Source organism: Lemur catta, chromosome 21, assembly GCF_020740605.2.
Source record: "Lemur catta isolate mLemCat1 chromosome 21, mLemCat1.pri, whole genome shotgun sequence".
In the NCBI taxonomy this organism is placed as follows: Eukaryota; Metazoa; Chordata; class Mammalia; order Primates; family Lemuridae; genus Lemur; species Lemur catta.
In genome coordinates, this window is record NC_059148.1 from 31,328,441 (window position 1) to 31,355,485 (window position 27,045).

The 27,045-nt window shown below is 59.3% G+C and overlaps 1 protein-coding gene across 1 annotated transcript in view; it reads left to right on the forward strand.

Annotated features, from left to right (window-relative positions):
* The window catches only part of ADGRD1 (adhesion G protein-coupled receptor D1), an 84,924-nt gene that overhangs the window by 19,174 nt on the left and 38,705 nt on the right, over positions 1–27,045 (forward strand). Inside the window, exons 8-15 of the mRNA XM_045534313.1 lie at positions 2,164–2,418; positions 4,603–4,667; positions 5,718–5,873; positions 6,504–6,563; positions 8,827–8,944; positions 9,727–9,837; positions 10,843–10,918; positions 13,048–13,189. Of these exons, the coding sequence (XP_045390269.1) occupies positions 2,164–2,418; positions 4,603–4,667; positions 5,718–5,873; positions 6,504–6,563; positions 8,827–8,944; positions 9,727–9,837; positions 10,843–10,918; positions 13,048–13,189 (983 nt within the window). The remainder of the gene's footprint in view (positions 1–2,163; positions 2,419–4,602; positions 4,668–5,717; positions 5,874–6,503; positions 6,564–8,826; positions 8,945–9,726; positions 9,838–10,842; positions 10,919–13,047; positions 13,190–27,045) is intronic.

Genomic DNA, 27,045 nt, shown 5'->3' on the forward strand with positions numbered 1-27,045 from the left:
GCGCCTGTCCTCGCTCCGGAAGGGCCCGGGAAGGGCAGGGACGTGGCCTTTGCTGAGACGACCCCGGGTGGCGGGCAGCGCCGGGTCCCATCTGACCGTGCTGTGTGACTCCTGCGGGTCACCCGACTTCTCCCAGCTGCTTCGCTTTCCACTAACCGATGACGTCAGTGGCACTAACCTCAGGGCTTGGGGGAGATTAATGGAATATTGGTCACAAAGTGCACACGGTGGCTCCCTCTTCCTCCCCTTCCTCCTCCTCTTTAGTGGTGTCCACTCGCCGTGGCTTAAAATTAGATGGGAAAACGCTCCTGCAAAGAGAGGGTGGAGCTTCAGGGAGCCGGGGGTGGGGGGCAGGGACGAAGGGGTGGGCAGGGGGTCTGGGGTGGAGGAGGGTCCGTGGTGGGGGTGGGTCGGGGTGGAGGGGGGCTCAGTGCTGAGCCTGCAGGTGGCCGTGTCCTGTCGGGGACCCCGTCTCCCTGTGGCATCGTGTTCACCTGCCGGCGTGAGGTCGGGGTGGACAGGCACCAGGGCCGTGGAGGCAGGGCCCGGCAGGGCTGGAGACCGGCGCGGGAGGGCGGAGGTGGAGCGGGCATTTGTCTGCCGTTGCCTGTCGAATCCCGCCGTCCCCACGGCCATAGGTTCGTAGCGAGTCTCCATGTCAGGTGGTGCCGGGGCTCGGACCCGGTTCTCGGCCGTCGGCTCCGTGCCGGCTGCTCTAGGTGTGTCGCTTTCTCCACGTAAACTTCAGAATCGACATGTTCTAACCGTCAGTTCTGAAGCTGTGAACAGGGTGTTGATAGACACAAAATAACTCGCTGGGATTCTGCCTGGGATCGTGTCGAACACGTAGATCAGTCTGACAGCTTGACGACACTGAGTCTTCCCAGCCGGGACCAGGGACATCGCTCTGTTCATGTAGCTTTTGTTTACATCTTTTCAGCAGAGATTTGTCATTTTCCTCATAGAGATGTGACACAGCTCTGGTTAGATTTATACCTAAGTGTTTCTTTTTCCTTTTTTTGGAGGGCTAGTATAAACGAAAACTTACTGTTTTAATTTTAAATTCCATTTGTTCATTGCTGGTATACAGAAGAGTGGTTGACTTTCGTGTATTAATCCTGCATCTGGCAATTTTGCTATAATGATTTATTAGTTTAAGGGTTTTGTTGTTGTTGATTTCTTTTGTGTTTTCTACATAGAAAATCATGTCCTCTCTAAACAGAGATAGTTCTATTGCATCCTTCCCAATCTGTAGACTTTTTGTTAATATTTTATTATTTTTTGCCCTGTTGCATAGTTAGGACTTTCTGTGTGATGTTGGAACAGAGGGACCTTCTTCCTGGCTCCTGACCACACTGGCTTTTTCTCCTGGGCTCCTGTCGGCTTGGTTGGTGCTCGTACTCCGGCCTCTTTCCTCTTTCAAATATTTTATCACCTTTGCTTTCCTTTTTTTTTCTTCCTGTCTTGGATTTTTTTATTTTTTATTTTTTGGAGGGTGGAGGGACCTTTGTCCTGGCCAGTGACTTTTGCCTCAGCCCTGCCTCACACTGGTTCTCAGATGAGGACAGACGGCTCAGGGAGGTGACAGCTGCCCCTTGGGTCATGGCCACCTGCCAGCTGCCTTGTTTCTGGCAGCGGGTCACCCACCAGCTTCCCCTTGGACGCATCTGCTGGGTCACTTTGCAGCGTCTTCTCCCTTCCTTGGGGTGGAAACGTCCCCAGGGGCCAGTTTGTGCACACGCAGCTCAGGGCTTGACAAGAAAAAGGCTTTTTGTCTGTTTGTTTCATAATCATTATTTCCTGAGCAAAACCGAACTGCTGGACTGGAAAGGCCGCCGGCCCCTCTGTCCCCTCCCTGGCTATGTCTGGAGGAAGGGGGTCCCGGCAGGTGCGCCCGCCTTGCCTTGCAGTGTTCAGATCTGTGACAAGGGACAAGGCGTCTCCTTGAACAGCTTCTGGAGTGTTGGGGGTGGGGCAAAAGGTGACTTCCCTCCTGTGCTGCAAAGGGCTCAGGAGGGTCAGGTCTGTTAGGACCCGTGTTCGGACTCGCCACGGTGGACAGCGACGGTCGTCTCAGGACAGACGGACGCGCTTAGCCGCGGGACACACCGCACGGGGAGCCCATTCCCACAGCGCCCGCACGGAGACCCCCCTGTCTTGCAGGCCCCTACTGGACTCACGTCCTGTTTACCTGGAAGTCCAAGGAGGGCCTGAAAGTCTACGTCAACGGGACCCTGAGCACCTCTGATCCGAGCGGGAAGGTGTCCCACGCCTACGGGGACCCCGACGTCAACCTGGTGATAGGGTCCGAGCAGGACCAGACCAAGCGCTACGAGAACGGGGCGTTCGACGAGTTCATCATCTGGGAGCGGGCGCTGACCCCCGACGAGATCGCCATGTACTTCACAGCCGCCATTGGTCAGTGAGCGGGGGCTGGGTGGGTCTGGCGTCTGGCCCTGGGGCCCCTTCATGTCCCCCTCCCCCTCCCAGCACGTCCCTCCACCCCCTCTCGGCGTCACCCTGCAGGCGTGACCCTACAGGTACGGTTGTTTGTGGAACACCCGTTCCCTGAGACAGAGGCGTCTACACCCTCCCAGGGACGCCAGAGACGGACGTTCTCCTGCTGGTCACCACGGGGCTGCCTGAGTGATGGATGAGGGGGGAGGCTTTGGAGAAGGAATGTTCCGGGTCTTTAGCGCATTCCACCAACCAGAGTTTGCTCATCCCTTGGGGAGTCCCCGGGACGCCTCCTCCAGCTCAGCACGGGACGGTGCTGACCCGTGGGCGGGTGGACCCGGGTTCAAATCTCCACTCTGCCCTAATGAGCCGTGGGGCACTGGGAAGTCAGTTTTCTAAGAATTGAGGGAAAATTCATATAACACAAACTCAAGCATTTAGAAGTGAGCAGTTCAGTGGCGTTTAGCATGTTCTCAGTGTTGTGTAACCCCCACATCTGTCTAGTTTGAAACCCCCCAAAAGAAACCCCCCCCCCACCTCGTAAGCGGTCGCTCCCCTCCCCCAGCCCAGCAGCCGCCGAGCTACTTTCTGTCTCCGCGGATCTACCCCTTCCAGTGACTCCATGGACAGGGAATCGTACGGCGCGTGGCCCTTTTGTCGTAACAGCTCAAATCACATTTTTTCCTTCTTAAATGGATAAAAGCAATACTGCACCCTGTCTCTCCTGGGGGACGTTGTGAAGATTAAATGTGAAAAGATGTGCAAGGCCGTTAGTGCCATGTCTGGCATGTGGCGAGTTTTCAATAGGTCTTAGCTGTTTCTCGTTTTTTTTAGAGACAGAGTCTCACTCTGCCACCCACACTGGAGTGCAGTGGCACGATCACAGCTCACTGCAGCCTCCAGCCCCCTGGCTCAAGCGAGCCTCCTGCCTCAGCCTCCTGAGTACCTGGGACTATAGGTGCACCACCATGCCTGGCTAGTTTTTCCATTTTTTAAGAGATGGGGTCTTGCTATGTTGCCCAGGCTGGTCTTGAACTCTTGGCCTCAAGTGATCCTCCTGCCTCAGCCTCCCAAACTAAGTATTGGGATTATAGGTCTGAGCCACAGAGCCTGGCCAGTTTTTAAAGTTAATATTCACTTTCCCCCTACAATTTTGTTTTCATCTGCCTACAAGTGAACCCAGTTTCTTTATGTCCACATAAAATAATCTGTCAGGAAACGACAGCGGCCACGCAGGTGCCCTGCATCATCGGTGCTGGGACCAGGAGGCGAAAGGCCTGGGTCCCACCCACCGGTCCCCACTCTGGTTCTAACATTGAGTCCATCACTTGTGAGGACTCTGTTCATTGTGTGAGAGAAAACTCAGCTCAAAATAACTTTGGCCACGAAGGGCATTTTTTCCATCTCACACGAGGGAATGTCTAGGGCAGAGCTGGCTGCAGAACTGGCTCGGTCCAGGTGTACAGATGATTTAGTAGGAATCTCCAGGTTTGCCCCGCCTGCCTTTGTGTGGGCTGCCTCGTGGTGACAAGGTGGCTGCCATCCCTCCAGGGTTGCGTCCTCAGCCCCAGCAGCCACCGCAGAAGACAGGGAGCTTCCCTGTCTCGTCACCTCTCATACCAGGGCAGGGCAGGGTTCTCACAGGCTCACAGCACACGGATCCACCGTTCACCCCATGGGGCCACGAGGACAGAGTGACAGTCCTTGGGGAGGGGCTTCCTGGGCTACTTTACTGAGGTCTCGTCTTGCTCCGTCTGTGTCGCAGGAAAGCACTCACGGGTCCCCCGGGTGTCCTCGCCCCGTGATTAACATCACCCCATGGCTGCCACGGAAATCTATTTCTTTGGGTTCTTCATTTATTTGAAATCAGCAATAGCTTGAATAAAATCATCTTTGTGTATGATGACTTGCATGAAAGATGTTCGAAAGCAATTTACAGTGTAAATGGGAAAATAATTGGACGTGGGAAAATCCACACCGTCTATTAACACCCGTTACACTGATTTACGCACCTTTATCTCTCCGGCAACGTCCCTGCTCCAAACAGTCTCAGAGCCAGGAAACTTTTGAATAAGGACAGGCCTTCCTCGGGGTGAGAAAAGGTGGCGTGTTTTCATCCTTAATGAAGCATATTTTTTCCCCCAGGAAAGCATGTTTTGTCGCCGTCCACCCCGCCAAGCCTCGGTGTGACCCCCACAGCGAGCACCGCGGTGAGTAGATGCGTTTCCTTTGGCTCTTGTCACCCCCCGGCTGACGTCTGTCTGCTCGGTCTGTCTGCCAGGGACAGACTCCCGTGGCCGAGCTGGGCTCTGGTTGCGGGCAGAGTGCCATCTGGGGGACATGACAGGCGGACGGGAAGCCGGCTCTGGTAGAATCGTGGCTGGGGAACCCCCTTGGTTCCTGTCCCCAGCAAGCTCAGGTGCCTGCAAGGAGGGACCCAGATTCCTGGGAACAGGTGGATGCCGAGGCCGCGTCCTGGGCAGGGGCTCGGTGGGTGGGGCGTGGGGAGGGGCTGCCTGGACGCTCGCCCTCCGTCTGTGCCCTTTTCTTCTGACGTTGGAGAAAACGGTCGATTCGTATAGAAAATGTTCCCCTCTGGAATCAGTGTGTGTAATCAAAGAACTTTCCTTTCCCGAGAACTTTCATGCAGACTGAGCCATCTGCGTGGGCTCAGCCTGCCGGTTCCAAATCTGGTTCCACCACTTACCCTGGGCGGAGCCTTCTGTGCTTGGCTTCATCCGCCCAGTGGGCTCCCACTTCACGAGGTTGTCGTGGGGGTGAAATGCTAATGTATGCAAAGCGGTCACAGAAGTGCCGGGTATGTGGTGGGTACTACATTGTTATTTATGTATTTAGTTTTTTGAGACAGAGTCTTGCTCTGTGGCCCCAGCTAGAGTGCAGTGGTGTGATCCTAGCTCACTGCAACCTCAAACTCCTGGGCTTAAGCGATCCTCCTGCCTCAGCCTCCCGAGTAGCTGGGACTACAGGTGCACCACCATGCCCAGCTAATTTTTCTATGTTTAGTAGAGACAGGGTCTCGCTCTTGCTCAGGCTGGTCTCAGATTCCTGGCCTCAAGTGATCCTCCCACCTTAGCCTCCCAGAGTGCTGGGATCGCAGGCGTGAGCCGCCGCGCCCTGCCTATATGGTTATTATCATGGCATAAAAAGCGCTGCACCCAGAGTTGGACACGTGAGCCTCTGTGGAGTATCTGGCTCTGGTTCTGAGCAGGAGCTCACCTCACGCCACGACCTCCTTCCAGGTGCCCACCGACGCCTACCACCCCATCATAACCAACCTGACAGAGGAGAGGAGAAACTTCCAGAGCCCCGGAATTGTGCTGAGTTACCTTCAGAACGTGTCCCTCAGTTTACCCAACAAATCCCTGTCGGAGGAAACGGCGCTGAATCTCACCGAGGTGAACCGTGCGGTGTGGTGTCCGGTGCGCTGCAGGCCCCGGCCCGGAGACGTGTTGTGTTTGACCTAGAGAGAGTTGAAAAGTCAGGCACTGTCACTTAGAAGTGTGGATTTCAGGCTTGTCCCGGACAAGGGTGGCGTGGCCTCTCGGGCCGGCCCTGTGGCCTCAGTGGGGCTTCCCTTTGGGGCCCGAGGCTTCACTTTGCCCGACGCCGGCCTGCCTGGTCTATTAAGCAGCCACCTGGCCCCTGCGCACTTGGGTTTGCAGTCCCCCGTGTAGACTAGGTGCAGCTGGGTCACGGGTAGATTCAGCCACGGGGCCGTGGACCACAGTCTGTGCCCGGTGGCAGTTCCCAGAGTCGTCTAAAGCGCTTAGCGGATCAACATTCACAGTGTTAACATCAAGATCCTTCCTCTTTTCGCTCCCCGAGATACTCTACACCTGCTCTGCGCACAGGCTGGTCCCTCTCACCGGCCTGGTCACCAGGAAGCGACCCGGGGGCTGGGGCGGGGGGTGCACAGCGACACGGTCCAGGCCCCGCCTGTGCTGGGAGATGTGGGGAGAACGGAAGGTCTTGGGACGTGAGGCGTGAGGACAAGCGCTGAACAGCGTCATTTTCTCCCCCTTTAGACCTTCCTGAAGGCCGTGGGAGGGGTCCTGCTACTGCCCGCATGGCCTGACGTGGCAGAGGTAAGAGAAAAGAACATTCCCATCTTCAAAAACGTGTGCCCCTGAGGAGTCATCCTGTCCTCCTGGAAGTGGCATCATCTGGCCCAATTCCCGTCTGTAAAAGGACGACATGTCTCAGTCCCGACGTCTGGGGCGTCAGAGCCCGGTCTGACTGGACGTGCGGGACTCAAACGCCTCGCCTTCCCCAGGGCTTGGGACGCGTGACCATCCGTGAGGCGTTACTGTCCTCAGCTCCGGAGAAGGAAACGTTTTTTTTCTAGGAGGGACGTCTGGCTGGTTTTTACCACTTTACAGAGCGTATTTTTTACCCTCACACCATTCTTGAATGGTAACAAAAAAACCTGTTTTATATCGAAGGTTAAGTGAAAGTGAAAGTGAAAGTTAAGTGGAAAAGTGGAACACGTGACAATACGTACTGCACGAAGAAAGGGTGAAAGAAAACTTCTCTCATCCTCTGTGCTCAAAATAATTAGAAGAGAGAATGGAACAATTTTTTCTTTCTTTCTAAAAATAGCTTTATTGATTTTACTTATTTAAAAAACAAAACAAGTAAATAGCTGTGGAGAAGTTAGAAAGTGCAGGTAATAAAAAACATAAAAAGCAGAATGTGCTGAAATCCCAAGACTGAGGTTATTATTAACACTCTTGTATGTTTCTCTTACAATCTAGTTTTCAACTCTCACACACACACACACACACACACTCATATTCTACAAGCATTGTGTATCCAATTTTACCTGTTGTTCCTTAATTACGTGGAGAACAGTTTCCAGCGATAGTGAGTGTTCGTCTGCAACATTGTTGCAGTCGGGACAGGCGAGGCCTCCGCAGTAACAAAGAGCCCCGCAGCTCCCGGCGGCTCAGCGCGGTGGCAATGCGCTTCCCACCCGTCCGAGTCCAGCGCGGATCAGAGTAGACCGTCCCCCACCCGGAGGCCGGGGACCCAGGCTCTGTCCGACCGACGCTGCCTTCTCAGCGTGTGGCTTCTGAGGGCAGGGTGGGGCAGGACAGAGAAGGGTGAGCGGGTCTTGGTGTTAGATGTTAAAGGGATCCTTCTCCCGAACCCGTATAAATACTAAACAATGTTTGCCAGTTTGAGACAGAACATCTCACTCTCTTGTTAATAAGATTGCTGTAGGGTTTACGTTTGAGAAACTTTTTGAGGTTTAGCATTGGCTAAGGGAGAAAGACAGGGTCACGAATGTGAGATCTAGAAACAAATTATCTTTTAAAAAGCACAAAGCCTCGGGGCTGCAGATTTCCAGGGGGCTCCGTGCCCGAGGCTGCGGCCTGGGGAGCGGCCGGGGGCTCCGGCGGGGCCCGAGCAGACGTGCTGCGGCATCATTTTAAATTAACGTTTTCTAAATGCGAAATATGCAAATCTGTCACGAAATAAGAATAAAGGGACTGTTCAGACTCGGCAGGCTCTGACATGCACTAAAGAGGACGTACGAACCAGCCGCCTCCCAACAGAGCTGCCCACCAGAAACACGCAGTTCCGTGTGCGTAACTGTGCTTGGCTGAGGGAAATCAGCCCCCGGCCTGCAAGTTCCTAAAATTGGCCACAGATTTCTATTTCCAGCTCCTCAGGCTCTCAGGGCGCGTGGGTTTGTGGGGGAGCGCCGGGGACCAGCCTCCTCGGAGAGGCGGAGGGAGGCGTGGCTGGGCAGAGACCAGGCTGTGCCTCATGCAGGGCATCCCAGGGTGGGGGACGGTCGGCCCAGGGTGTCAGGACGGGCCCCGCCTTCCTGGGACAGTGCACACGGGAGCCCCTTTGCCTCCGGGACTCGGGGACTCGGAGTGGGAGAGGAGGGAGAGGGAGGGAGGCGCCAGGCCGGCCAATGAGCCCAGAGACGACTTGGGGTGCTGCACCCCCAAAGCATCACGCCCCTTCGTGGGGACTGGGCTGGAACGGCTGGTGTCCTCAACCTGGAGGGGACCCGTGGGCAGGTCCAGGACTTGCTGGAGGCCCCTCGTGAGTCAGGCGGAGCTCGGGCCACCTGCCACCGCATCTTAGTGCAGAAACGCACGAGCCCGTGTCCTGGGCAGTGGGCCACCTCGGCCCGTGTCCCTGCTCCACGAACTCGGTCGGGTTGTGTCCTCTCTGTGGTGCTCCTGGTCTGTGAACCAGGGCAGTCGTGTGACTCCTCCCGCCGTGGGGCCGGGGCGAGCAAGCTGGTTCCGAGGGCTCCAGGCACCGGCCTCGTGCGCCCGCTGAGCAGGGTGGGCGCTCACGGCCCCCCCACGCTTGTGTCGTTTGCAGGACGGCAGAGTGGTGCTGGGCTTGGTCGACACCATCGACACCGTCATGGGCCACGTATCTTCCAACCTGCAGGCCAGCGAGCCCCAGGCCACCATCGAGGGCTCCTCCTCCGTGGCGGGTACGTGGGCAGCACACGGGCAGCACGGAGCACGCGGGCAGCATGGAGCACGCGGGCAGCACGGAGCACGCGGGCAGCACAGGGCACATGGGTAGCATGGAGCACGCCGGCCGTGGGTTCCCCTGGGGAAGAGCCTGGCCACCTCCCCACCACGCTGCCTCATGCAGAGTCACACTGAGGGGGGTCAGGGCGGGTCGCTGGGCTGTGATGTGCCCACGGGGCCACACACGTGACTCGTGGGGGCTGGCCTCAGGCCGGAGTGGGGGTCGGGGGCGGCAGTGTCTGTGGAGGGGAGGGGCAGGTCGGGTTCCTGGTGTCAGCTGGGCTGCCCGGTGCAGACACGCGTGACCGGGTGACGTCAGGCTGCACACAGGGGCAGGGGACGGCCTTGCGGTTTAGGCCTTTACCTGCGGAGCGTCCTGGTGCCGGCGCTTCACCCCGAGAGCCGAGCACACGTCCTGGGCGTGTCAGTTTCCTGGGTCTCTCGCGTCCCCCAGAGCCTGGGGTCTTCCCGCATCCCTGGCTCAGTCGCCGGGGGCTGGGGGCTGGGAGCTGGGGGTGGTGGGGGGGTCCCCACAGGTAGGTGCCCTGGAGGGGCGGCCACGGCTTAGCTTCCGGGTCACGGTTACTTCCGGCTACTTCCGGCTTGTGCTTTCTGAAGGGAGTCACTCTCCCTGGGGGAGCTCGTTCTGTTAAAAAGGGGGAGCAGGTGGGTTCCGAGCCGGCCCCCGCAGCCGGGTCCTGCGAGCTGCTGACTGTGGCTTCGCCCTCGCTCCCTGCAGAGTTCGCTGTGGCCAAAGTCCTTCCCAGGGCCATGAACTTCTCCCACTTCCGCTTCCCGGCCCGAGGGCAGAGCTACATCGAGATCCCCCAGGAGGCCTTCCGTGGCCATGGTGAGTGCGGGGTCCCACCTGCCCCGCGGCCGGCCTGGGGGTGGGCGGGGGCTGGGGAGCAGCTTTTGAAACTCGCCCTGGTGAGGCCACCGTGGAGGACGTCACGTGTCCCCCCAGGTCTGCCCAGCGCCTGGTCAGCCGACTGTAAACGGATGGGATGGGCCATCTCTCCCCACGACCCGGCCCAGGGTGGCCACGGGCCAGGCGAGGGGTTCGTCCATTCAGGGTCCCAGCTTCTACTCCGTGGGGGCCCAAGTCCCATCTCGCAATTCAAAACGAGCAGCCAAGGGGACCCGTGACTGACCAGGGAGCCGTCGGGGCCCAGGCGGCTCCGGCTATGTTTGCTGCAATGACTGTTGCCTTCTCTGGTCCCTGGAAACGTGGACATGCCCCACAGACGTCCCCTCGTCCTTCCCGCCCAGCCAGGGCTCTGCCTCAGGGGTGCAGGCCAGGCCAGCTGGGGTCAAGTGTCTCCCCTCCCAGCGAGGAGCGGCCTGGGGGAAAGGTCCCCAGCTGGTCACCTGCTGCACCTGCTGTGACGTCACGTGTGCCCTGTCCCTGGGGAGAGGTGGGGAGCACAGTCCTGCCCGGGATGTCCCCACACGGAGGCCAGGCAGGGGGTCCCGTGGGTTGTGCTCAGGTCTCCACAGCCAGCAAGGCCGCAGCCCCGTGACTGGACACCTGGGGACGCCCACTTGGCAGCAGAGCTCCCTGGGCACAAGTCCGACTCTGGGAGGGAAATCCGAGTCCTCCACTTCCTGGCCACATGGCCTGGGCAAGTTACTGAGCTGGCCTGTGCCTCAGTTTCCCCATCTGCGAGTGGGGACGGTGTCGCCCCTGCATCGCAGTGTTGTCATGAGAGTTAGTGGGCAGAGCAATCGTCGCAGGGCTGGGCAGGCGGTTCTTGGGGTGAGGGACGTGCGTGGCTGGGCAAGGGGCTTTGTGTCTCTCCTGCTTGTCACCTGGAATGCTGACGGTGTCTCTGGGCCTCTGCTCTCTCCCCAGCCTGGGCCACCATCGTGGGGCTTCTCTACCACACGGTGCACAGCTCCCTCAGCCGCATCCCGCCCGCCAGCACCAGGTGAGTCTCCCGCGCGTGCGGTGGGGGGGTGCGGGTGTGCGTGCGCCTGCCGTGGGCGGCCGGCCCCGGTGAGAACGTACTAGTCACGTGTACCGTGAGGTCGGATCTGCGGCTTGGGTAAAGCTCCCAAGTCAGCAGGTGCTGCAGAGAGGTCACGCCGTCACAGCTGACCTGGAAAAGCATCCTCCAGGCAGCTGCCCCAGGGTTGCCCGCGTCTCTAGAACCCTGTCCTGTAGACTCGGGCGAACGACTTGCGTCCGTGCCTCTCTGAGCCAGGAGTGACAACGCGCGGGTCTCGGAGGGTTCCCGCGGGGATCGCGGGAGCCGGTTGTTGATGCCGCACTCAGTGCTCCCAAACACGGCACGTGGTGCTCGGTCTCATTCCTTCCTGAGATGATCGGGTGTCTGCGCCCTTATGCCTTAAGATAACTATCAAATCCCAGGCCCGATTGTCAGGGGATTAGTGGAGTCTGCACGCTGGCAGCGTTCCGGTTTCTGCTTGTATCCGGCGTTCGTGTTGTGCGCTGTAATCACCACACGTCGCGTGGCCTGTGAGAACACGGGATGTGGGGGGCTCGCGGCATCCTGGGTGGGCGTCTGGGTCAGGGGCTGAGTGTGGCCGCACAGAGGGGGGGTCTGGGCCAGGCGGAGCTTCTTCCTGCACTCGCTCTGACTTCTCTTCTTAGCTGTTTAAATACCAGGGATTAAATTTTATTTTTATTAATTTTTATTTGTTCGATTTTTTTTTTCAAAATATCGCGGGGGTACAGCTGTTGTTGGTTACACGGATCACTCGTGTACCGCTTGCGTCAGGGCTGTGAGTGTGCCCATCACCCAGATGGTGATCACTGTCCCCGTAAGGTGGGCTTTTGTCCCTCCCCTCCCTGATTCCCACTGAGTTTTACCTCCTCCGTGCACACGCGTGTCATGGGTTAGCCCCGGTTCAATAGCGAGGACATGGCGTGGTCCGGACTTTTGACTGAGTTCCAGAGCTGATGCCCTCGACATGCGGGAAGTCTGGGCTTTGCTCACAGATTTCAGAATTCCCAGATGGACCCTTGGAGTCTGGTAATCTTAGGTGCCCTCCTTTTTGCCTTTCTTTCTTTCTCTTTCTTTTTCTTTCTTTCTTTCTTCCTTCCTTCCTTCCTTCCTCCCTCCCTCCCTCCCTTCCTTCCTTCCTTCCCTCTTTTCTTTCCTTTCCTTTCTTTCTTTTCTTTTCTTTCTTTCTTCCTTTCTTTCCTTTCTTCTTTCTTTCTTTCTTTTCTTTTCTTTCTTTCTTTCTTTTTTTTTTTTGAGACAGAGCTGGGGAGGATGAGCAGCGACATACATACCTAGCCCCATCAAAGGTTAAGGAACATCTGGACTTATGATGGTGCAACTTATGATTTTTTTTCAACTCTAAGATGGGCTTATCTGGGCATTAAATACATTTTCAACTTATAATTTTTTTTGAGACAGAGTCTGACTCTGTTGCCCAGGCTAGAGTGCCGCGGCATCAGCCTAGCTCACAGCAACCTCCAACTCCTGGGCTCAAGCGATCCTCCTGCCTCAGCCTCCCCAGTAGCTGGGACTACAGGCATGTGCCACCACGCCCGGCTAATTTTTTCTGTTTTTAGTAGAGACAGTAGAGAGAGTAGGGGTCTCGCTCTTGCTCAGGCTGGTCTTGAACTCCTGAGCTCAAGCGATCCTCCTGCCTCGGCCTCCCAGAGTGCTGGGATTACAGGCGTGAGTGAGCCACCGCGCCCGGCCTAAATGCCCTCCCTGTGCAACTAGGAGCAGAGGTGACCCGCAGAGGGGACGTGACTGGATGTGCTGACATGTGTGTGTCACTGTGACCGCCCCTCAGCCCCCGTCCCAGGCAGGGCACTGAACACGGAGCTCGAATCTAGTTATCGGGGGAAATTCAGGCGGAATCCGTGTCACAGAGCCAGACACAGAACCACAGGGTCCACCTGTAGGTGCCAGGTGTGTCCTGAACGGAGCAGCAGGTTCTGAGAAGTCAAAGTTCACCTGAAAAAGCTGTTGGCCTCCAACATTTCAGGCTTAACGTTAAATTCTGAACCCAAGTCCCCGCGCTCACGCCCCTCCGCTCATTTCCCATTTTGTGATGATTTCCCGTTTCCCCCGAGGATTGCGGGGGCGGCGAGCTGCAGAGGCTGCTTCCTGTCTGCCGCCAGCGCCCTGATCTCGCTGGAGGTCTCCCCACCGCCGACCCTCTCCCGGAACCTGTCGGGGTCTCCGCTCGTCACCGTCCAGCTCAGCCACACGCTGGTGAGTCCCCGCGGCGTCTCTGTCCTCGCGTCCTCCCGTCCGGCTGTTCACCGACGGGCACCCGGTTGTCTGCGTGACGTGCAGAGAGCCGTGGGTGGCGTCGGCGCTGGCCCAGGTTGGCCTTGGCCCGTCCCTGCAGTTCTTCTGTGACTTTGTTCTGAAGCCCCCGGGCGGTGCCCAGGGCTGGTCATCGGTGTTGGCCTTGGGGACAAGGCCTCGGAGGCCAGAGGGAGCTGCCTGGTGCATGTGCAGCCACCACGCGTGGACGGTCCTCTGACTTACAGCAAGTGGCCCTCGGACGGGAGGAGGGATTGGCGCCTCCCTGCCCACCGCGGAGCCCGGGAAGAAGCGGGGGCAGGGAACAGGTATGGGGGCTGGGCCGCCGGGCCCTCCCTGTGCTCTGTGGAGTCGGGGGCAGAGGCCTGCGGGGAGGGCTGGGCCTGGTGCTGATGCCCGGCTGTGAGCGCGTTGGCAGCTGGGCCCTGGCAGGAGGGAGGTCGAGGCTGGCTTCCAGCGGTGCCAAAGCCACCAGGGCTCGAGTGTGGCCGGCCCTGCAGCTGACCGAGCCTGGCATTGCTGTGCATTTTGGGAACATACGGTCACATGACTCATAGTGACGTTTCGGCCACTGATGAACTGCGTGTGCGATGGTGGTCCCATGCGATTACAATCCCGTATATTTTACTGAGTCTTTTCCATGCTTAGATGTTTGGACACACAAGTCTTACCGTCGTGTTGCAGTTACCTGCAGTGTTCAGGATAGTCACCTGCGGCACAGGTGTGCGGCCCGGGAGCAGCAGGTCCCACACACAGCCCGGGTGTGCGGTCGCTGTGCTGTCTGGGCTGTGTCATCGCGCGCTGTGATGTCTGCTCGGGGCCAAATCGCTTAAGGACACGGTCCTAGGGACGCAGCAGTAAGCAGCACGTGGCCGCATAGATATGTCTTAAGGGCACCTTGGCCGTGTATGCATCTCTCTGGCTCCCAGACACGGGAAGCCGAGAAGGAACCCGAAGGCCTCTCTGTTTGCAAAGGCTCAGACGGTCTCCGGCCCATTTCTCACGGGGGAGGGGAGACCTGCCGCAGGGAGGACGGTCTCAGTGCCGGGGGGAGTCGGTCTCTGCGGACGCTTCGCTTCCCGCTGCGGAGAATCGCAGGCCCTGCCGTGACGCTCTGACAGCTGCATTCTTGTCCTCTGTGAAGTAGCAAAGATGCCAGTTTGAAAACCACAGAAAAAGAACGGGTGGATTGAAATGCAGTCCTCGTGCTAATGGTTGGTTAGTGCAGCTATTTTTAAAAGAAGAAAGTGTTTGAATAAGGAGTCTTGTCTTGTGGAGAGGCGGAGAGGGATTTTTGTCATACCAGAAGAGGATGCTAATTAAAGCTTGTCTTTGCCAAGCGTTCTCCAGGGTTTTGGGGGTTTTTCTTTTGAAGGTCGCTTTCCGATTTCCGAGCACGTGGGGAGGCATGCCTTCTGCAGTTAGAATGACGGGTCTGCGGGGACGTGTCCCACGGCGCTCGCTGATGGGCCCGCGAGGTGAGGCGGACCCCGCAGGGAGCGGCTGTCGGCTGTCTGTCCCCCTCAGCTCCGCAGGGAAAGGGTAGTGAGGAGGTTGCAGGAATTTTCCTCCAGCGAAGGCTCGGGCACCCTCCTTCTCAGCACAGAGTGGGGCACGGTCTCCCAGGTCTTGAGGGGTCACAGGGGGCTCCTGGAGGCCGCTTCGTGGGCACCTAGTTAACCCCAGGGGTGCGGGCAGGGCACTCGGCACCCCCACCCCACCCCGTCGAACCTCGGCAAACCCTCCAGGGGCCCCAGGAAGGGGCCCCCCATTTCCGAGTGTGTCCATTAATCTGCACCTCTGGGCTGCAGGGGACAGGTCGGAGTGGGAAGGTGATGGGCCCCATCTGTGCTCTTTTTATTTTTTATCTTTTTATTTCATTTATTTTTATTTCAAACTTTTTACAGGGGTGGCTCTGGAGCTTGCGCTCTGCAGACAGAGGGTCACACTGAGGCCCGGTGCAGCCACAGGCTGGGGTGCTGCAGGGGGTCCCCACGCGGCTTGTCTCTGGCACAGTCCCTGCGCCCGCCCGTCCCGCCCCCCGCCAGAGGCTGGCTGGTCTCCTCGTGCTTTCCCTCCGAGCTCAGCGGATTCCTCCTCCCCCCAAAGTGGTTGCTTTGTGTCTCGGGGTCGTCTGTCACCGAGGTCGGCAGCCGGTAACTGCAGACTCCACAGCAGTCTTGTGTGACGGTCACTTTGCCGTCCTCCCGTGTCAGGCACCCGGTTTGCGTCCTCACACGCGGCCCTGTAAGAACCTCCGTGTTCCTGCTCCCTTACCTCTGTGGGGTGACTTCGCAGGAGCAGAATTGCTCAGTTAAATGTCTACGGTGTTTCCCATTTTAAGATTTATTTTGGATGTTTAAGCCAGATCTGTGTTTGGTACGGAGGGAGGAGGTAGAATTGCAGACTCGGACTCAAAAGTTAGAGCTCGGAGTTCAGATTATTCCGAGTGAACTTCTCGTCTCCCCCAACCACGTTTTAACCACCCCCCTCCCGTCCCACTCCAGCTCTGAGGGTCCTCGCCCCGCCCCCCCACGGGCCTGTGGCTGCGTCAGGCCCACATGGATGATCCAGGCTCCTCCCCCTGCGCCGAGATATTTGATTCAGTCACCCCGGAGACGTCCCCATTGCCTGTGACGTGACCCTCGCTGGCTGTGGGGGCAGGTTTGGCCGGGCTGGGCACCATGTCTGGGCGCCATTGAGGACCAGTGAGGCATCGGCGGGAAGCCCCTCCGGATGTTCTTGGGCAGCGGCCGGACTCTGAGCTCCAGTGGCCACCCTGGGGAGGGCAGGCTCTTCCTCCTGGGCTGCCCCTCGTGACAGAGCCGTCCTGTGTCCGGCCGCTGGACGTGGGATCAGGTGTGTGGGGGTGTCGCTCCCCCCCGCAGGGCAGGGCCCGAGCACGTGAGCACATCGCTGCTCGTCACGGCAGCCTTGGGGCGTCCACGGAGCAGCAAACCCCCCTTCCCAGCAGCCGTGAGCATCTGCCGCTCGGATGCCGTGTAATTTAGCGTGTAACGCCTGCGGTGTGTCACGGTCACACTGAAAAGACACAGAAGAGACCCGTAATTTAACACTTGTCTAAAGCTCATTGCTTCAAAGGAGCTGGAGTTTGCAGATCGAGGACAGCCACCGTGTGAGGGTGACAGCCAGCGCCCGAGCGGCAGCCCGCGCCGTGCTGGGCGACCTTGGACTCCAGTCGCCTCTCACGGTCCGCAGCGGGTCTGGATCACGCCGCCCTCTTCCCATGGCCCGTTCCAGAGGGCGACTTCCCAGCACTGAGTCCCACACCGACGGCGGTGCCAGCCGGGGACGGCAGCCAGGGACGCCCCTGTCCGGTGGCTCCTCTGGGGCCCGACCTTGCGGAGCACCCCCACCCCCCGCACAGTGTCTCGGGACGAGGTCCCGACAGTTGTGCCAGCCAAGTCCAAGGAGGGCTCGGGCTACAGCTGTCACCTGGCTGGGCTGGTCTCGCTCCCTTTAGGCCGGGCTCATTCTCCCCTGGGTCTGAGCCCTCAGGTCCCGGGGACTGATGGAGACCATGGGGCGTGGCCATTCCCACGGCCTCGGACACACAGTCACGTCCTGGGACAGCCAGGAAACTGGGCTTGGAAAGCCAGACGCCGGCTCTGACGACGCACTGGGGGGCGGAGCCTGCAGGGCACCGGGGCTCGAAGTCCGAACGTGGAGACCATGGAGTCGCCATGCTCTGTGGAATCGATGCGGAATCGACGCGGATGCCATCCACATCCTCAGACACTGTGCTCTGTGCCTCGGGGACCCGGGCTCGGCTGTTCTGCGCTTAGTCGAGGACGCGACCCGGCAGGTGCCCAGGCGTGACACGCGGCTGGTGGTTTCAGATTTGAAAATGGAAACACGACAACAGCCAGTCACTTAAACAGCGTGACATTGTTATTATTTATTGAAGAAACCGTATTGTGACAGTGTTGATGGAAGTCAAAATAAAAGGAGAAAAACGGGCCCGTTTTGCGAGATGTGGGCCCACCGATGCCTCAGCCATGGGGGCGCACGGACGTTCTGTGCGGTGGAAATCATGATGTAGAGGAGACTTTTATTCTCCCGGTTAGTTGTTTTCGACGTGTCTGTAGAAGGCAAGACAGTCGCTGGGAGGCTTGTTCGCAGCGAGGTGAGTGTGGAGTGGAGCCCAGCACCGCGGGGGATGCTGTTTCTTGCTGTTTAGCTGCTTCAAAGAAGAGAGAAGCGAAGCCTATTTGGGCTTCAAAAATCAACTAGCCCCAGGGAAGTGTTGACCTGCCCCTGCCCCCGTCCCCGTGAGCAGACTCGTGGGAACACGTCACCCTCGAGCTCCACGCGGGTGAGGGTCTCGTTGGCTCTGGCAGGTGGGCTTGGACCCGCTTCTGCTGTGACTTCCCTCCCGACTGTTAAGTTGTGTGGGGACGAGTCCCCAAGCCCTTGTCTGGGGGTCCAGATGACCCAGCAGCCTGGGGGCCCCTCGACTTCCCACCCACAGCAGCGTCTTCACGGACAGGCGGGTCTGTGGGCGCCACGCCCGGGGGGCGAGGGGGGCCGACACGCCTCCCGCGAGGGCACGAGCCCCACTTGTCCCCCACCCGGGTGGTCCAGCTGGGAGCATCTTTCTTCTGCGTGGGCCGGACGGCAGAGGGGCCGGTGCTAAGGTTGGGGGCAGACGTGGAACGGAGACGCCCCCAGCGGTCAGCTGCCGAGTGGCCCAGGGGGTGGGGAGGGTGGACGCTCGTCAACTCCGCGCGTCCCGCTCCCTGGCTGGAGGCAGAGGTGGCCGAGGGCCCCCCTTCCTCTGACCCTGCGGTCCCCAAGCCCCGGGCTGCAGACTGGTTCTGGTCTCTGGCCTGTTAGGACCCTCAGCACCCCCAGCACCCCCGCCCCGACCTGCCGGTTTTTCTGGAGAAGCTGCTCGCCTGTGACGTCTCCTGAGTTTTAAAATATTTGCAACACACAAAAAAGAGAAAGAGCAGATACAGGCTGACTCCCGGGGAGGAGGAGACCTGTTGGCTTCTCCACGTTTCCGAGGCAAAGCTCGGAAGGAGCGGGTGGAAGAGGGAGGCCAGGAAACTGCCCCAAGATGCAGGCCGAGCTGGGTCCTCGGGCAGAATCACCCCCGTGGGGTCCCCAGGGCTGCAGGGGCAGGTGTGCTGGGCCCTCGCAGCTCCCAGGCTCCTGCCTGGGTGGCCCGGGCCGGGGGACCACCCAGGCCCTCCTCCCCCAGCGCTCCCGGCCCAGTCCCCCGGGGCCCCTCCAGCTGGGCCCGGGAGGAGGGCGTAGTGAGGAGAGGTGTCCCGTCTAGACACCCTTTGGTCCCTTCTGGAAGGCTGTAAGGGAGTCACGCAGAGTTCACGCTAGCTGTGCCGCAGATGCAGAAAGAAAACAAAAACAAAAAACAAAGGAGTCTTGTTCCCAGCAGAGATTTCAGACAAGGGACGGCTCAGTGCATCTGGCCCCGGGAGGCTGACTGTTTACCATGGAGTCGCTGCCTGGTCCAAGGCTTTTCTCTTGAGGCATTTCGCCCCTCACTCGCTGAGCCCCCAGCCCGAACCCCCAGACTCACTGGGCTGGAGGGGGCGTCGCTTGGAGCAGGTGGGCGGGCGGCCCACCCCTCCGCATCTCCGGCCGGGACAGCAGCTTGTTTTGCTCAGGCAAAGGCCTCAGACTGCCAGCCGGGCTCGAGGAGGTTTTCCTGCTTTAAAATAATGAATTATTTGCAGATGTTTTAAAATCGGGAGATTTACATAAAAGTCTGGGTTTTTGTCTTCCCTTGGAGGATGGGGGGGGTGGTCTGAGAAGGGGCACGTCGTGGCCGGCTGCCCTCTGCGGGGTCCTGGCTGCTCTGGTGACACTGTGGGTGTCCCCTCCCCAGCCCCCGTGGGACCCGGGTTTGAGACCCGGGACTCTTGCTCCCGGGGGCTTCATCGTGTCTTGTGCAGTCGGGAAGAGACGACAGGATTTGTCAGGAACGGGACGGGGCTTTGGGGGTGTTGCATCCACAAGACATGCACCCCACACAGAGAAGTGCAGCGTCACCTTCTGTCCCTTCCTCTCCCCCCACTCCCTCCGTCCTCTCTGGTTCCTGCTCTGCCCCACGTTGGCCTGGGCTGCCCGTGGGGCTGGGCTTCTGGGACGCGGCTGGGGGCTTCCTCAGGGCTCCTGCTCTCGGGGTGGGGGGACAGCCTCAGAGGCAGGGAGGACGGGGCCCATCGAGGGTGGGCACATCCTGGCAGAGCCACAGCCCCGGGCACAGCAGTGTCTGTCCTCAGGTGCCAGCTGCAGGCGGAGCCCACGGCCGGGACACACCGTGGGGGCCGGCGCCCCTCCCACCCCTGGAGCCGGGGAGCTGCAGCTGAGGGGTTGACGGTGGGGGGTGCCCCGGGGACCACAGCCCCGCCCCCTTGCCCAGCCGTCCCCGGCCCCGCGGGTCTGCTCTGTCCTGGTGGGTGGGATGGGGACACCGACAGCCACCTAGGAGCCCGTGCACTGATGGTCCTGAGCCCTCTGGGACGGGAATTCTCGCCTGTCCCTGCAGCCCTTCCGGACAGGAGTTAGTCAGCACAGGGACATCGGCGCCCGCGTGCGGCTCTGGGCGTCGGGCAAGGGCTTCTTGGAAGACCGTGAGTCAGCGGGAGGAGGTTCGGCCTCACTGGGGACACGGCTGTCAGCAGCCCACCCTGCGGGACAGCGGCCCACACCTTGGCCTGTTTCTCTCATCTGCAGGGGACTTGGGGGGGCGGGGCACGTTCCGCATCAGCCCCGTCCTCTGAGGCCAGGGCAGGGCCTGTGCTTGTCACCCTAATACCCCGCCAGCCAGCAGCGTCCGGCCGCGAGGGCGGGACGGTGGTCTCTGTGGGTGGTCAGTCAGGCTCTGGGACACGGGGGAGGTGGCGTCCATCTGTCACAGAGCTCTGTCCGGCCTCACCGTGCCCGGCACGCGGGGCTGGTGCACCCTATCTGCTAGCAGGAGGTGGAGGAAGGGGTCAGCCCGGGGCAGCAGCTTTTCTGAAACTGCGAATGAGCCGGGGGACGGGGCCGTGGGTGGGAGCCCCGAGTCATCTCCGAGTTCTCCCCTCCCCAGGGAGCATGTGTCCTTTCGGCACATCCTGCCGCTGGCCAGGAATCGCCAGTCCTCCGGGGGGAGTGGGAAGGGCTCCCCACCCCGCCGTGTCTTCCTGCCCGGCTGCCCCAGCTGCTGCCCGATGTGGGAGGCCCTTGCCTGTCACTCCCAGGTTTGAACCTGCAGCCCCGGGGGGAGGTGAGGTGGGTGGTGGCACCTGGGAGTGGCCGTGCAGGGAGTGGCTGGTGATTTGGAGCCCCTGGATTTGCAGGGGCGTGGGTCCCAACCAGGCACCACCCAGCTGACGTTCAGATCAGTAATTTATCCCGCGATGATAATAGGTTGTGGATCCAGCAACTTTTTATAGTTCACATAAGAGACTGTTGTCTTCTGAGAAACCAGTCCTCATTTGTGGGCAGGGCAGGGGTCATTTTTAGACGCTGGCGTGTCCCTCCCGTGCTCTGTGGGGGCAAACACACATAAGGGAACCGGGTGCGGCCTGCCGGGCTGGGGAGGCAGAGCCTCCCGCCTCCCGCTTGGGGACAGCAGGGGAGCGGGTTTCTCCTGGGGTGGCGGGGACACCAGTGCCTAGTCAGGTCCTGGGCCTCGGGCAGGAGGAGGTGGGAGAGAAAGAGGAAAAGGAACAAGGAGAAGAACGTGCTTCCAGCGGGGGAGGCAGGGTGGGGCCCTGGGACGTTAGCGTGGGAAAGCGGACGCCGTTTACATCCTTGTGCAGTTGAACTCACAGGGCGCGAGGCCCCCTCCATCCGGGGTCAGCCGTGTGGCCGTGGTCCCTGACGTCTCTGGGTACTGTCAGAGCACAGGGTCGTCGGGGGCCACGTGACCACAGGTGGCCGGGCCCACAGTGCCTGCTGGTTCCTTAGGGAGAGGTGCAGGCCCAGCCCGTGCACTCTTGGCCCCTCCGTGATAAACTTCTTCTCAACCCACACGCCTGCCTTCCTCCCACACTAAGCAACCAGAGCCGGAAAGTCTGGGAATAAAACATTGACCGTGGCGTTTTCTGGTCTGCCTTAGAATGCACAGGTCTCTGAAGTCGGGTGTTTGTCCACGTACGCCCAGAATGGTCTCGTACGCAGCTCAGAAGCGGCCAGTGAACGGGTTGGTGGTCTCACTGCCCTCGCAGCTGAGCCAGGACGTAGCCATGAACCCCGAGTGTGCGCTGAGGCCTGGTGTGCGCGGGGACGGCCGTCCCTTCTTGTTGGCTTTGCGGGGTTGACGTGTGGTTTCATGAGCACCCGGGGAGGTGCAGGTGACCCTGCAGGTGTGAGCACCCGGGAGCCACAGGTGTGAGCACCCGGGAGGTACAGGTGTGAGCACCCGGGAGCCACAGGTGTGAGCACCCGGGAGGTACAGGTGTGAGCACCCGGGGAGGTACAGGTGTGAGCACCCGGGAGGTACAGGTGTGAGCACCCGGGAGCTGCAGGTGTGAGCACGCAGGAGGTACAGGTGTGAGCACCCGGGAGGTACAGGTGTGAGCACGCGGGAGGTACAGGTGTGAGTACCCGGGAGGTGCAGATGTGAGCACCCGGGAGGTGCAGGTGTGAGCACTCTGGGAGCCACAGGTATGAGCACCCGAGAGGTACAGGTGTGAGCACCCGGGGATATACAGGTGTGAGCACCCAGGGAGATACAGGTATGAGCACCCGGGAGCCACAGGTGTGAGCACCCGGGGAGGTGTGGGTGTGAGTACCCGGGAGATACAGGTGTGAGCAATAACAACTGGTCCTGCCCGTGGTGCAGCCACTCCCACATCTCCTCTTGCAGAGGACAGGACCCCGTGTCCCGACCACATTCAGGAGCCAGGCCGAGGGTCCTCAGCCCTAGTTCGCTGTGCAGAGCACGTCTGTGGGCGTCCACCGGGCCTGGGAAGCGTGTGCTCACCGTGCCGCAGGGCCAGCGTCCTCTCTCGCATGGCGCCGGGCTGTGCTCTGCCGGGTCTCCGAGCCATCCCTGCTGCTGTGCCGGTTTCCCAGGCGTCATTCCCCGTCCTTCTGCTCGTTCTTTCCCTGCAGCCGTCGGCACCTGCCCCCCCAGCGACAGACAAGGCTGGGCCCGGGCGCCCCCGGCAGCTCTCTGCCCCGTCCCGCCTCCTGCCCCCGAGCACCCGTCTCGCACGCTACGTTCTGTCTTTGCCTCGGAAACCCTTTTTGTTTGCTCAAGGCTGGTTCATTCTGCCGAAGTGCTTTGCCAAACGAGGAAGATGCATATCCTTCGAGTAAAAGCCTCTCCGGAGAAGCAAACACAGGGATTTGGAAAGGCCCTGAAACGATTTCTGTGGCCTGGGCCTGACAGGTGATCATTCCAGAAGTAATTGGCCATCACCCCATAATAACCTCATCAGCAAGACTGATTTTAAGAATTTTAGACATTTTTAGACTTTCTGTGACAGCAGCCAAAGTAAGTGAACTGGAACTTCACTAATCAACATGGGTGAATCTCAACGGTCAACTGAACACGCACACGTGACGGCCGGGTGGCCGCGTGTCGTGGCTACTCCACGGCGGTTTAGCCACGTTCCACAGACGGTTACGTCTGCGGTTTACTGTGGGGCTGGGGAGGGGGGTGCTGGGTCACACGGCAGGAAAACTTCAGTTTTGCCGACTTTTGCCGAGTTGCCCACGAGTGTTGTCAGAGGAAATCGCGCCGGGCGCATTGGTGAGAAGTGGAATCTGGTTGAGGATTTAACTTGCATGTCCTGAACGCTGCTGAGCCAAGCGTCTCTGCCTCGCTCGCCGCCCACACCCCGCTCCCGTCCCCCTGTCCGCCCCTCCCCCGGGGCTCCGAGCCCCTCCCCACGGCAGCCCCACCCGCAGCAAGGCCCCGCCCAGCCCGCTTCCACGGCTCAGCTCACTGGGAAACAGCAAACATAAACTGCACACGTTTACAGCGTTTGACGTGTAGACCCACAAAACCATCACTGCGATGAGGATGATGAAGGTGCCCACCCCCCGAGATTTCCCGGGTCCCCTTTGCACCCTTTCCTGTCCCTCCCTGCACCCCCCCGCCCCCATCCCTAGGCAACCACTAATCCTTGCGCTTTCGCTATAGATTTGTTTACATTTTCTAAAACTTTATATACGTGGAGCTGTTCAGTGTGTTCTCTGTTTGTCTGGCGTTTCCACTCCCTCACTGTTTTGCTGAGCTGTTGGCTGTAGGGCTACATCGGGTTTCGCTCCCCCAGTGAGCCGGGGCCCTTCTGGGCAGCCCCATCATCCTGCACGTGCCGAGGCTCCTGGGCCAGCAGGCTCGGGCTGTTCCTGGCCCCGGGTGAGTTCCCTGTGGTCCTCTCGGGCGGTTCTCTCCCTGCGCTGGGGAGGTTCCATACCGTGTGCGCCGGTCCTCGCTGTGCTCAGAGCTCGAGGGGCTTCTGCAGACAGTCAGGACCCTCCCTCCGGGTGGCTGTCTCCTCTCTGGTCACCTGCCCTGGACATCCAAGTGCCGGGGACTTTGCCGGGTCCTGCCGGGGCCTCCCTCCCTGCTCCGCTGCCTGCGAGGTCTCAGGCTGGAGCCCGGGGCCAGCACAGAGCTCAGCCCGTGTTGTTTCCCACCCGCAGGGGCCACCCTCCCTCACGGCCCACCTGTCTCTGTCACTGCACCTCGGACACGGGTCTCCCCTGCACCCGCCACTTTGTGTTTCTGCCCCGTTTCTGCTGCATGAAGATTTCATTGAATTTTTAACCTTGGCCATGTCTTTTCTTTTTGCATGGGAAGTTAGATTTTTTAAACTTACACTTAATTTGTGGAGGGAAAAATTGTGGAAGACTTTGAAATAGAACAGGAAGGTTCTGAGTGCATCCGGGGACGCTGGGCATCATCCGGTCCTCTGAGTCTTTGGCGGGGTCTGTTGTCTCCTAGTGTCCTTGTGCCCCTTACAACTCTGCGAGTTCTAGAACACGAACAGGAATTCAGATGATCCTCAGCCACCAACATGCAAGTCTTGTCCGGCGCAGCTTCAGTTGACCGTCCCCTGTGGGTGTGGACCTGTTCCGCCGGTCCTGTATCTATCAAGTGGTTTAATCCAGCATTCGTGATGGCCCCATGCGCGTCGAGTTCATTGAATTTTCCTTTGATAGTGACATCTCGCTGTTCTTCCATTCATTAATGGGTTAAATAATATCTTTCATATGTGTTCATTTCATATCTGTAGGAGAGTCACGATTTACCTTTTCAAACATTATCCTTTAATATATGGGAAGAGAACTTCAAAGGGGAGACTTTAGATATTCATTATGGACTTAGGAAAAGAGATTTTGTGCAAAAGAGACTTAGGAAAGGAGATTTTGTATGTGGTTAAGGCCTAGGAAAGTTTGGGTTAAACTGTTTTATTTATGAACTTACAGAGCAGCAAATGCGGGAAAATGCGAAACAAAGCGTAGGGACAGAAATACGGGGAGAGTCACAGCGGTTCTCTCCGTAGACAGTTCTAGAATGCGAATCGTAGACTGTCAAATTCCTTTTCTAAGTCAAACTGTTCATCTGTCATGGAAAATAGCACCATTTTAATGGGCTATAGCAGAGAGTTTGGGGCCACAGATGTGATTTGTTATTACTAATGGCCAAAGAACCAGGCTGTAAAGTAGATCAGAATTTTATAACCTTCTAAACCTGCCCCATTAATATTTTCACAGAAATAAAAGTGTTAACACTTCCCAGGAGATTCTAACTTGGCCCCCTGGGGCACCCCTATAATTGAAATTTCCTGATGATCTGCAAATCCTCCAGCCTGAGAGACTCTCGAGAGTCCCGTCCTGCAGATCGTGTGGTGAGAACATCTCCCCCTACGCTGAGAATCGCGGGTGTGTGCACAGACTTGCCCTGAGAGTGAAGTGTGTTCAGACGTACACTGGAGGTTATTCTTTGGTTTACAGTCCAGGAAGGAGGTTTCCTAGCTGTGGGGAAACTGCGAGACGTGGCAGCGAAAACAAGGGCTGCCCGGGACGGCCGCGCCTTTTGTCTGGGTGAAGAGCATCTTCGTGAAGCCCAGACCCGCCGCGTGGGAGCCGGGGCTCTGCCCAAACCCCGGTCGTTGTTGGGGCTGCTTTAAGCTTGGCGTCTTCTCCTCCACGAGGCCGATGACACTGAGACGAAGCAGTGGAACATCTGAGAATTCCAACCGGGGGCCTGGGGACACATAACTTATCACACAAATAGTCCGTGAACAGAGGCACCTGGGCTGGAAAGCAGTTCGGAAAGAGACCTGGAGGCAGAAGCCGCAGCTCTGCTGTGGGCGGTTGATGGGCCCTGGCAGGGCCGGGAGGCTCGGGGGCCCCTCCGGCGAACAGTCACCTGCCCCGGGTCTAGCGGGGACTGCACGGGAGACGATGAGACAAAGCACACACCTCAGCACGCAAACAGACATGAGCACGGCTGCCAGGGCCCAGGGAGGAGGGGGAGTAACGTCCCCTGGGGAGAGCCAGAGACACCAGCGTCCCCATAGCCGGGTGACATTGCTATTGTGCTGTGAGTCTGGGACTCGCACGTGTTGACACCTGACAAATGGCTGAGATTTGGGAGGCTGGAGAGGAGGCTGGGGAGGAGGGGAGGCTGGGGAAGAGGCTGGGGAGGAGGGGAGGCTGGGGAAGAGGCTGGGGAGGAGGGGAGGCTGGGAAGAGGCTGGGGAGGAGGCTGGGGAGGAGGGGAGGCTGGGAAGAGGCTGGGGAGGAGGCTGGGGAGGAGGGGAGGCTGGGGAAGAGGCTGGGGAGGAGGAGAGGCTGGGAAGAGGCTGGGGAGGAGGCTGGGGAGGAGGGGAGGCTGGGGAGGAGGGGAGGCTGGGGAGGAGAAGAGGCTGGGGTGGAGGGGAGGCTGGGGAGGAGGCTGGGGAGGAGGGGAGGCTGGGAAGAGGCTGGGGAGGCCGAATACCGTCCATGTGATGAGAGCAATGGGGTAGAGTCGAGGGAGACAGTGTTTTGGCAACGCGGGTGCAGTTTTCCAGGCTGAGGAAATTGTCACGAGGATAATCACATGCTCCACCCACCATGACAAAGGGGCCTGGAGAACCACACGCACCGCCCGGCGGGCCCCGCTGCCGTCTGAGGGAGACTCTGTGCTTCACCCCGGAGCCAGCTTGGAGTGCTGGGAAATGCCGAGGGCTGGAGGAGGCCTGGGAGGGGACAGGCCACCAAGCCAGGAACAGCTGGGGGGACCGGCCAGATGGCAGCGAGGGCGGGATCTGTGCTGCTGCTGTAGCTTCCCGGGGCCGCTGTGACAAGTCACCGTGACCTGGTGGCTTTAAAGCAATGACATTTATTCTCTCCGGGTTCTGGAGGCTGCAAGTCCAAACTCACGGCATGGGCAGGGCTGGTTCACTCGAGGCCCAGGGGACCGTCCATCCTTGCGGCCCCGCAGCTCCTGGTGGTCCAACCTCGGTCTCTGCCTCGTCCTCTTCCTCACCCGGCCTCCCCTTCCGTGTGTCCCTGCCCTTCCTGCCCGGTTAGGGCACTGCGGACTCAGGCGCATCCTAACCCAGCACGATCTCTTCTCGAACCTTAGACCCTGTTTCCAGGTGACATCCCAGTCCGAGGTCCCAGGTAGACGTGAATTTTGTGGGGACGCGGCGCGCTGGGATGAGACAGAAAATCGTCCCTTTTCTCCACCTGTGCTGCCACCTGCCCGTCACAGACACCACGGCCCCTCCTTCCTTCCTGTCTCTCTTCACTCGCGTTTATCTGTTTTTTTCTCTCTGCACCGCTGAGCATGAGCTTCTGTTATTTTAACC